The 9,989-nt window shown below is 34.5% G+C and overlaps 1 protein-coding gene across 1 annotated transcript; it reads left to right on the top strand.

Moving 5' to 3' along the window:
• Positions 1-2,664: 2,664 nt before the first annotated feature.
• On the top strand, positions 2,665-9,551 carry Ced-12 (engulfment and cell motility Ced-12). Its single transcript, XM_017610764.1, has 4 exons — positions 2,665-2,879; positions 6,442-7,461; positions 7,525-8,076; positions 8,143-9,551. The coding sequence occupies exons 1-4, from the start codon at positions 2,768-2,770 to the stop codon at positions 8,640-8,642; spliced, it is 2,184 nt and encodes a 727-aa protein (XP_017466253.1). The 5' UTR covers positions 2,665-2,767; the 3' UTR covers positions 8,643-9,551.
• The last annotated feature ends 438 nt before the right edge of the window (positions 9,552-9,989 follow it).

The raw sequence follows: 9,989 nt of genomic DNA, 5'->3' as shown, positions 1-9,989 counted from the left end.
TCAATAATACAAGGTTAGATAATTATTGACAGCCGCGGTTTGACACTCCCTTACAAAAGGTTGCATATACGAAGTATGGGGAAAGGAAAAGAATGAAATCCATTGCTGCGAAAATGGTAGTAGAATGGTAGAAAAGTAGCCAAAGTAGGCAAATAGTAGTGAAATTCCTTTTGCAAATTCTAATGTATTTGCTGGAAATCTGGCATTTTCATATATCTACGTGAATTACGCAATTTTTGTTATTTAGCCGTATAAAAACTGCAAAAAGACTCAAAATTAAAACAAACCTACTATGAGATTTATGTAAACATCAAATTTAAAAACAGTTTATGTTTTCATCAGTTAAATGTGCTTCATATGCATATCCAAATAAACATATTGCACAAAAGCTTATACTTCTATTTCACAGCAAAGCAACACTTTTTCCAAGTAAATTTGCAAAGAAGCAACACTTTGCCACTGCTAAGGGAGCGGTGCGAGAGAGACAACTAACAGTTTATCGAACCTTGTATTAGGTGCGTTCGTTTAAAATCTCCAACAGAAACCAACCAACTGCCAAATTCCGGCGAAATGTCATCTCTTCGCTCACAAGAGAGAAGTATCCAAAATAGTACGCGAACAGAAAATTTGCAGAAACTTGCAAGTTAAACGAACAGCTGATATAATTTTTGTTTACATACAAAAGTGTAAAATTTAAAACGTACGAAAAGTCATCGCAAAGTGTTATACTGACACAGTTTATTGATTAAACAAATAACTACTTATTTCTTACAAGTTTAATTAGTCGCATTTTGTAATTTTTATCTTCCAAACCATCAAATTAAATTTTGTGATTTGCGTAAATGCCAACCAGCTGTTTTTGATCAGCTGTTTCCCTGTTGGCAAATTGCTGTTGGCAAAAATTTTTCCAACAGAAACTAACAGCTTCCCCTCAAAATGAAATGTCACTTTGCTCTCTCAATTTCCCCTACTTTGCAAGTTTTTTGCGTACGCGAACGCAAAAACCTGTAAGTTTTGGTTAAACATGAACAATTAACAGCTACGCGAACGAACCTATTATTGAATCATGTGTACTGCTATTGTCATGACAGTATTGTCCGGTGTAAACCAAATTCAAGGTTTCAGATGAAATTTCGATAAGCATATAAAATCTGTCAAAAGTTTCTCTTCGATGCTACCGATTAGGAACGTTCCGATACCATCAAAGTATCGATACCTACTCAAACCGCTATTTCGATAGTACTTATATGAGTGAAGCGAATGTATCGATACCGTTTTATATGCAACAAAGCGACAGAATTTTCAGGCGTTATCTGTGACATACCTTTTGCGACACCTTAGTGGAAGATCGGCTTACATATTTCGGCAACCACTCGAAAAACGTTGAAATACCACAAATTACAAATTAAAATCGGAGGTAAGCAAGCATCGACCACTTTCTGCAGGAAACCATGCGCTGCGACAAGATATTATCACTTTCTCGGCACCTGCAATACAAACACAAAAATTCTAAATAGTTAGTTAATAATACCTTTTCTTTTGAACACATTTCAAGAGTGGTTGTATATTTTTTGTTAACGTTGTGCTTAATTTGCTATATTCAAAGATGGCTTGAGAAATTGGTGAATCGAGAAGAAAACACGTTTTCTCACTGCAAATTCACAACTGTCAACTCATTGTTCTTCGCCAAATTCTTTGTTTACCCGTTGCCACAAATGTCATTCTGCGGGAATGCGCAAATAGTTAAATAAGTAACACTGTTACACCTAAGGCAGTCAATATGGCGGAATTAGAGCGAGAAGTTGCCAACCGATAACACCTTGTTTTATTGCTTCATGTATCGGAACTTCCCTACTTCCGATGCATCGAGGTTTTTTACATCTCTAATTTCTGTTGCATGATTAATATATGCTAAGGGTGGGTAACTCAGCAAATTTATAGGAATTGACTCAATGACTCCAACTCACTTTAAGGAGTCAGCTCATTCAACTAACTCATTTGACTCTTTGTATGTTACACTCATTCGTATCGTAGACTCGTTTTGAGGCATAGATGCGGTATAGCGGCCGTTGAAATAAAACAAAACTTTAAAGTGGGCGTGGTCAGCTCCTTTCTACTGATTTGAAAGGTGTAATTTTTTTTGTGTGCAAATTAATAGGGCGGTGCTAGGGGGAGGGTAAAGGTGGAATTTTCAATATTTTCAAAAGCTTATATTTCGAAACCTATTGTACCGAATTTCAAAATGTGGATATGGTTGGAAAGGCAATTGATTTGATATGCACATCTTTATATATCTTACATACATACATATTTCGAGAAAAACTAAAAAAAAAACGAAATTATAAGAATTTGTGAGATTTGACATAACACCCGCAATACAAAATACATGTGGTTGTGGTTGTTGTATTCTTGCCACCACCTTGTATAAATTCGCCTCGTGCAAAAACAAAATGCAAGACTTTGCCATGCTAAACACTGTGGCGAAGCGAGAGAGTTATATGGAGAAATATGAGCCACTATGATTCAATTGATTCATGTGAGCCATACGGCATCAACTGAGTTACTGAGTTACATTTTTTTTGGACAGGGAGTCTGAGTTACCGATTCACTTATAGGAATCAACTCAATAACTCAACTCCGAGTTGAGTTACCCACCACTAATATATGCATTTTTTTTGTAAATGAGTGGAGTAGCCTTCTAAAAAGAAAATTTCAGTAATTTCAATAAAATAAGTATTCACGACATTAGGACGTATTTGTCGTAAACATGATTCCAAAGAAAACATTTGTGAAAGATGCACACATCGTGAAAATCGCTGTGGAGTTGGAGAATCACTTGCCGCAGCTAATAAATTTGGATCAGCGACAGCCTTTAACAGGTAAATTTTATTGAAAAAGAAGAAAGATATCAACTATTTTTCAGTAGGTGTAAAATAATTAAACAGCATTAACTGAAAGAATTGGTAAAAAGCGTGCATAGTATATGTGTACATACATATGAGCATAAAAGCTCTAGACAGCCAACGCCCTTCCGCAATTATGGCTGCATTGATTTCGAACGCAGCACCAGCAAAGGAAGCTAATTTGTGGCATAATGCCGATCTAGGGCCCTATGTTTGACCAAATTTCTGTGGACAAATATCGGCACATTTCATTTCGAATCTGAACATACAGTTTTAGAATAAAAAGGCATAACATCTTTTATTACAGTTTTATTTAAAACCAAAGAAAGAAAAAACTGGATAAATGATCGCAAACATGTATACACATAGTGGCTGCATTTCTTTATTCATTCTGAACGTTGGGAATAAACTTTTTTGTTTACTTATTCTTTAGAACGTTCCTGATGATATGCTAACGTATATTTCAAACGCGTTCTGTTTATTCTGGCTGTGAAATCGGATTATCCGGAATGTATAAAGAAACTCAACCAGTATATTATTCTTATCCATGACTTTTTTGAGGGAGTTAGGAATATTTTTTATAATTTCACTAAGGTCATATTAGTATGGTTCGATTAAAAAAGCAACAAACTTAACAAATAATTATAATAATATAATGATAGACTGCAATATAGCAAAAGTACTAATTTGACAGAATAAAACCTAACCAACGGTCATGGAAAATAAATATGCTATGTTCATCATTTCCATATACATATTCTATGTTCTTTGAGGTAACGAATGTGCTACCACGTTTGTCGAAAAATGGTTTATGGGCCAGAGTACGCGGAGACCCTTATTAATTAACCATTTGAAGACCGAATTAATTTGCGCAGGGCTAAAACTTTTTCGATGGCGTATTATTGTTCCTTAATCCTCAAATATGAGTGGGTATAAAAATTGAACGCCTATGACTTGGTTTTACCGTTATGAAATGTTGCTTATGTTTACAAAGATTCCTAACAAAAACAACAAACTTAACAAATAATTATAATAATAGAATGATAGACTGCAATATAGCAAATGTACTAATTTGACAGAATAAAGATCATGGAAAATAAATATGCTATGTTCATTATTTCCTTATATATATTCTATGTTCTTTGAGGTAACGAATGTGCTACCACGTTTGTCGAAAAATGGTTTAGGGGCCAGAGTACGCGGAGACCCTTATTAATTAACCATTTGAAGACCGAATTAATTTGCGCAGGGCTAAAACTTTTTCGATGGCGTATTATTGTTCCTTAATCCTTAAATATGAACTGGTATAAAAATTGAACGCCTATGACTTTGTTTGACGGTTATGAAATGCTGCTTATAAATGTTTACAAAAGGTGCAATCCCGTATTCCTCGGACTCGGACTAGTAAAACTGTCAAATAATAAAAATTCGCTCAGAGCGGGAGAGTAACATTAAAAAGTACGGGATCGCTTTCTAATAAAAAATGGTAACTTCTGTCAACTTAACATAACCTCCAAATTTTGGTTGTAAATGCTTTATTGCTTTGCTTATTTTGTATGTAAACACACTCAGCTCACACATGTAAATAACCAAAAATACTTTCAAATTCATTAAAATCCACTTAAACAAGTAATTAAATACTTTTCAACATGAATTAGCAGGGTGCACTTTTCTTTTGTTTACAATTTGGTTGCCAAACACACTACAGCTGATCGTTTGACACATTTACCAGCAAAAAATTCTCGGACTAAGACTGGTAACTTCTGACAGAGAGAACCGTATTTACTCTCTTTTTTGCACTCTCAATAGTCGGAGAACCGAGTACGGGATCGATTTCCAGTAAAATCTGACTGATTCTGACTAGTCCGGACTCGTACGGAATCGCAACTAAAGGTTCCTAACAGAAACCAATGACTTTTGTCACGGTTTTAGGTTTTTATTTCATTTTCTTTTTTATATTTTTTTGGCAAAAAAAGAGGTTATTATGTGTATTTTTTTAATGTTGCAAAACCAATTTAAGCAATATTTATGTTACACAAGTAGTCTCAACGAAAAGGTGCTAAAAACTAATTGTGTCAATACATTTGGTAAGAGGTTCAGCGTTTTGCCTTCACAACATTGTAAAGAACAAATAATCCAAACCACAAGATTTATAAATCAAAATGTCAATGTTGCCTATAACAACATCTGTCCTCACAGGGTTAATATAAAAAAAAAACTGAAAATCTAGATTTAATCGGTACAAACATACCGATTTAAAAAAAAAAAAATATTCAGCAGGACAACTTTCTTAAAGTCGGTACTTTCCCGCCAAAATCGGTACGAATGGTCACCGTACCTATCAGGGATGAAAAAGTAGGTACAATTGTACCTTTTTCCGACGTTTGATGACTTAAAGGTACATTAGGTACAGACACTAGATTTTAGGTACAATCATCTTTTGATCAGATGCATTTTTAGTTTTTTTTTCTATTTCCTTTACCGTGCTGGTATATTTACTTTGCTTTCATTTTGAAGAATAAGCAATTTTAAAAAAAAGTGGTCAAAAGGAAGTAATTAAAAAAGTCATATTATGTATTATCTTAAATATTTTACATTGCATTTAGAGCAGCCACTACGAAAAATTAACACTTTGCTAAGCTATCCTCAAATTCGTATTTTTTTCTATTAATTTTAACGGTTATTTTCACTAAGTCAAATTCAATGGCATTTACGGTCAAATGAGTGTAAACAAATTGTCAAATGGGACTAAAAGATGGTATTTTGATTGATTTAGATCAGAATAGGCCTTCATGCGTGTACATCCGCTGCTAAAGCGGCTATTTGTAAGTTTTTGGCCCATAATATCATCGATAAAGGAAAGAAAGTTGTGTCAAAATATGGCGACAAATTTTGTTGTCAAAATATGACATAATGAAAACCAGCCTATATTCACACATACAGTTCAGTGTCTAGGATGTCTTCCAATTTCATATTTTCTTTATATGAGAACTATAGCTATTTGACCCATATTCGCTTTTTGATTTGATATTTAAAATGCTTTCGAAGTTACTTCCTGCAATTTGATTATTTTCTCTAGACTTGCTGCACCTATCGAAAGGAATCGGATAAATAAGCAGACTTTTCCTGTTGTTTTATAAAAAGCTGGATAAAGAAGTATACTTCGCAAAGTGTGTTTTTTGTCTTTTTCGCCAATATTTTTCAGTAGCCAAAATTAGACAAAAACAACGCTTCTCCGATTCCCATTAGATTATATGTAGTCTATAGATATAGGCTCAGTTAAACAAAAAAAACATCCATCTTTTATATACATGTTTTAAATAACATTTATAAAAAAACTACAAATGAATGATGTAACTTTTTTAGGTGCAATCTGTCTTGTTTAGGTACATTTATTTTATGATATTAGGTACAATCTCAAATTTCCATTTTTCAACCCTGGTACCTATATTATTCAATTCATAAACATCTCCGATATGCTTGAAAATATTTCGCTAAATTTGCCAGTAAACCTCCACTTTAAAATTATTTTTTGCAGGTAAGATACAAGAAATATGTAATTGTTGGGGTATTGTCGATCCGGAGAATTATGCTTTGCAATTTTGTGATGTAAATAATCAAAAATATGTCACTGAGAAAAATCGCAATGAAATAAAAAATGGGTCAGTATTGCGACTGCAGTACTCACCTTCGAAAACTGCAAATGACACGCTGGAATCATTGCGCAGCGGGTCGACAATGGAGAAGACAAAATGTCTAAAACAACTCGCCACACTAAGTAAAGATCATACATTTGCCATGGAATTCATAAAAGAGCAGGGTTTAGGTATAATCATAAATATGATAGAAGATTCTGCGCAAAAAGATGACGATATACTCAAGTACAGCTTGGCCAGCTTTGTTGAGCTAATGGAGCATGACACAATTTCATGGGAAATATTGCAAAGCACTTTCGTTCAGCGCAATATTTACATAGTTTGTAATTTTCAACATTTCTCCAAAGAATGTACACAAAGTGCGCTTTCCAATTTGGAAAATATCGTACAAAATAGCAGCAAGTATGTACTAGTGGAAAAAGAAGTCACACTACAAGATCTACTGCACCTACTACAAGATGCCAATTCGGCGACAATTCAACAGAATGCTATAGCCCTCATCAATGCACTATTTATAAAGGCGGATGAGGCACGCAAACGGCAAATTGCGCACACGATTAGCGCCAAGCCATACCGGTTGGCTTTGATTGGCAACGCATCGGGTCGTCAAATGGAGATGACGCATCAATTGTATGTTTTGCAAACACTCACTTTGGGTTTACTAGAGCAAAGAATGCGCATGAAAATGAATGCACAAGATCAGGATGCACATGAGAAAATTAAAGAATTGCGACGTATTGCATTTGACGATTATTCTGGGCAAATGGGATTAGGCGATGAACAGTTGAGGCGCAGTGGGGGTGGCTCAGGCGGTGGTAATGTGAATTTTTCGCAATATTACAAGAAACTTGGTTTCAAATGTGATATCAATCCCGCACAGGACTTCATTGAAACGCCACCGGGTAAGTATTTAGCCACTGGGCGCATTTACATACATACATCTCTACTATAAATAATTCCCTTAGGTATTTTGGCTTTGGATTGCATGGTTTACTTTGCACGCACCTATACACAACAGTATACAAAAATTGTGCATGAGAACTCATGTCGCGCTGATGAGCATGAATGTCCTTTCGGCCGCACCTCTATCGAGTTGGTGAAAGTGCTATGCGACATATTGCGGATTGGTGAACCACCAGCCGAACAATCTGCGGATTTTCAACCAATGTTTTTCACACATGACCATCCTTTTGAGGAATTCTTTTGCATTGGTATTATAACATTAAATCGCACATGGAAAGATATGCGCGCTACAGCTGAAGATTTTCAAAAAGTGTTTAGCGTTGTCCGCGAACAAATAACGCGCACACTTAAGGAACGTCCGGAGAATCTGGAAGAGTTTCGCGCAAAAATCGCTTTACTTACCTATCAAACCATAACTAATTTACGTCAACAGGAGCGTACATCAAAAGAGGAATGCGATTCAACTGCATCTGCTATTGTCAAATTGAAAGAAAAGATCTCACCTCATATACTCGACTTAATAAAACAACAGAGACTCTCATATTTGGTAGAAGGTGAGTGGAAATTAAGTATTATTTATGGTAACACATATTATGAATTGTTTAAATTACATTTTATAGGCACACGTTTTTCGAAATACTCACGCGGCACACGCTCCAAAGACAAATTCTGGTATGCTCGCCTCTCGCCTAATCACAAAGTGATACACTATGGCGATTGCGATGAGAAAACCGTGCCAACGCTTGAAGAACTCACCAACAAAGTAGCTGTTATCGATATTAAACAACTACTCGAAGGCAAAGAATGTCCACATATGAAAGAAATGCGTACACGCAAAAATGCCGGCAATCTGGCTTTTTCCATAACGCTCGATAGCATGGAGAATACAACTCTGGACTTTGTGGCGCCCGATGAGACCACGTTTCATTACTGGACTGATGGTATAAATGCTTTGTTGGGTCAGGAAATGACAAGCAAACAAAAGAAAGAAGATTTCGATACACTGCTATCGATGGAAATCAAATTGCGTTTACTGGACACGGAAGGTGTTGACATCAGTAAAGATCCGCCACCAATACCTGAAGACCCGGAAAATTATGATTTCTGTTTTGAGAGCTAGAGTATTTTATGAGGATCCTGCATAGTATGTATTAGTGGTGTGTGCTGAGAATACGAAACGCAACAAAAAATAAAAAATAGGATTTCAAAAAAAAAAACATGCCAAAGTAATGTAAGTTAATATAATACAATGTAATATGTATTGATTAGTGGTAACGCGTACATTATAATATTTAATACAAATAATTCCAAAACAAAACCCTAAGCAAGAAAAAAAAACAATTAATTATTTTTACATTCAATTTGCAATATTTTAATAGTTTATTTAAGCTAATACCACAATTATATATGTGGCATCAAACAGCCATACAATTTATAACATACGTACACATGTATATTTATTTTTATTCTTTAACATTTTTTAAGCTAAAGCTAGACAAGCATAAATTTTTGGAATACAGCATATTCAATGAATCTTAATTATAAAACAAATATTTGTGCATCATATTTAATCGCAGTTTGGGTAGTTTAAACGCTATTTACCTCATAGATTCTACGGTTATTTCTTTTTTTCCATGTGTAATCGGAGTGGTGAGAAGTCGGAATTCTGCCATTAGGAAACTACGCATAGCATTTGCTTTGACCTTGCCTGCTATTACTATGTTTTTGACAATTAGGTTGTTTGGTGCATAGTTAAATTTTATAAGGCCCGTTTCTTAGTTATAGACATCAAGTCTATTTGCTAGCACTAATACTCGAAATTTTTTAAATTCATTGTGCGAATTTTCTGTCTCATATTTTAAAGCATTGAAACACATTTTACATTTACATATACATATGCAGTACATAGATATTAGTATTTACTCATTTTATGTCGTTTGTGCTATTACTTCAAAAGAGGTGCAACCGAAAAGAAAAATTTTGGTCGATTTTTTCATAAATCAATTCCTAGGATTTTTCTCAAATTAATGAAATTATTTTTTTTTGCATGATTATATTCTCTAAGTAGAAAACTACTGTTATACCTTTTTTGTTTCAATTGCTTTAAATCTCTACGATCCACAAACACTTATATCTGATTTTTTAGTTGTACCTCTTTTGAAGCCGGTGCGCGAAATTCCGTTTAAAAGTGTTCGTATATTTCAAAGTAAAAATTGTTTACATTTGATTATTTAAGGAATATATGTAGGATGTAGGATTTTTTAATATTATTATCCTATTATCCGCTCGTGATTTCAAACATATTGAGAAATACCGTAATATTCTGGATACATCGGCATTTTATTTCAAGTTATAAATAGCACGCCAATGGTACCTTTGCTTCCAGCGAATTTCCGAATATTTCTGGTCACAACTATGCACTAGTTAATATATTGCTTCTCCTTAAAACCCGGATTCATAATTTGAG

Source organism: Rhagoletis zephyria, unplaced genomic scaffold (genome assembly GCF_001687245.7).
Source record: "Rhagoletis zephyria isolate East Lansing unplaced genomic scaffold, Rhagoletis_zephyria_1.1 Rzeph_scaffold_00337, whole genome shotgun sequence".
Lineage (NCBI taxonomy): Eukaryota > Metazoa > Arthropoda > Insecta > Diptera > Tephritidae > Rhagoletis > Rhagoletis zephyria.
Note: the sequence above shows the minus strand (reverse complement) of the source record. Positions and strands in the feature narration are given on the sequence as shown.

Excerpts from the sequence above, each read along its gene's own strand:
- Ced-12 (XM_017610764.1), top strand. The coding sequence starts at position 2,768 with ATGATTCCAAAGAAAACATTTGTGAAAGATGCACACATCGTGAAAATC. Across the intron at positions 2,880-6,441 it reads TCAGCGACAGCCTTTAACAG|GTAAGATACAAGAAATATGT; the intron begins GTAAATTTTATT and ends TATTTTTTGCAG. Across the intron at positions 8,077-8,142 it reads ACTCTCATATTTGGTAGAAG|GCACACGTTTTTCGAAATAC; the intron begins GTGAGTGGAAAT and ends TACATTTTATAG.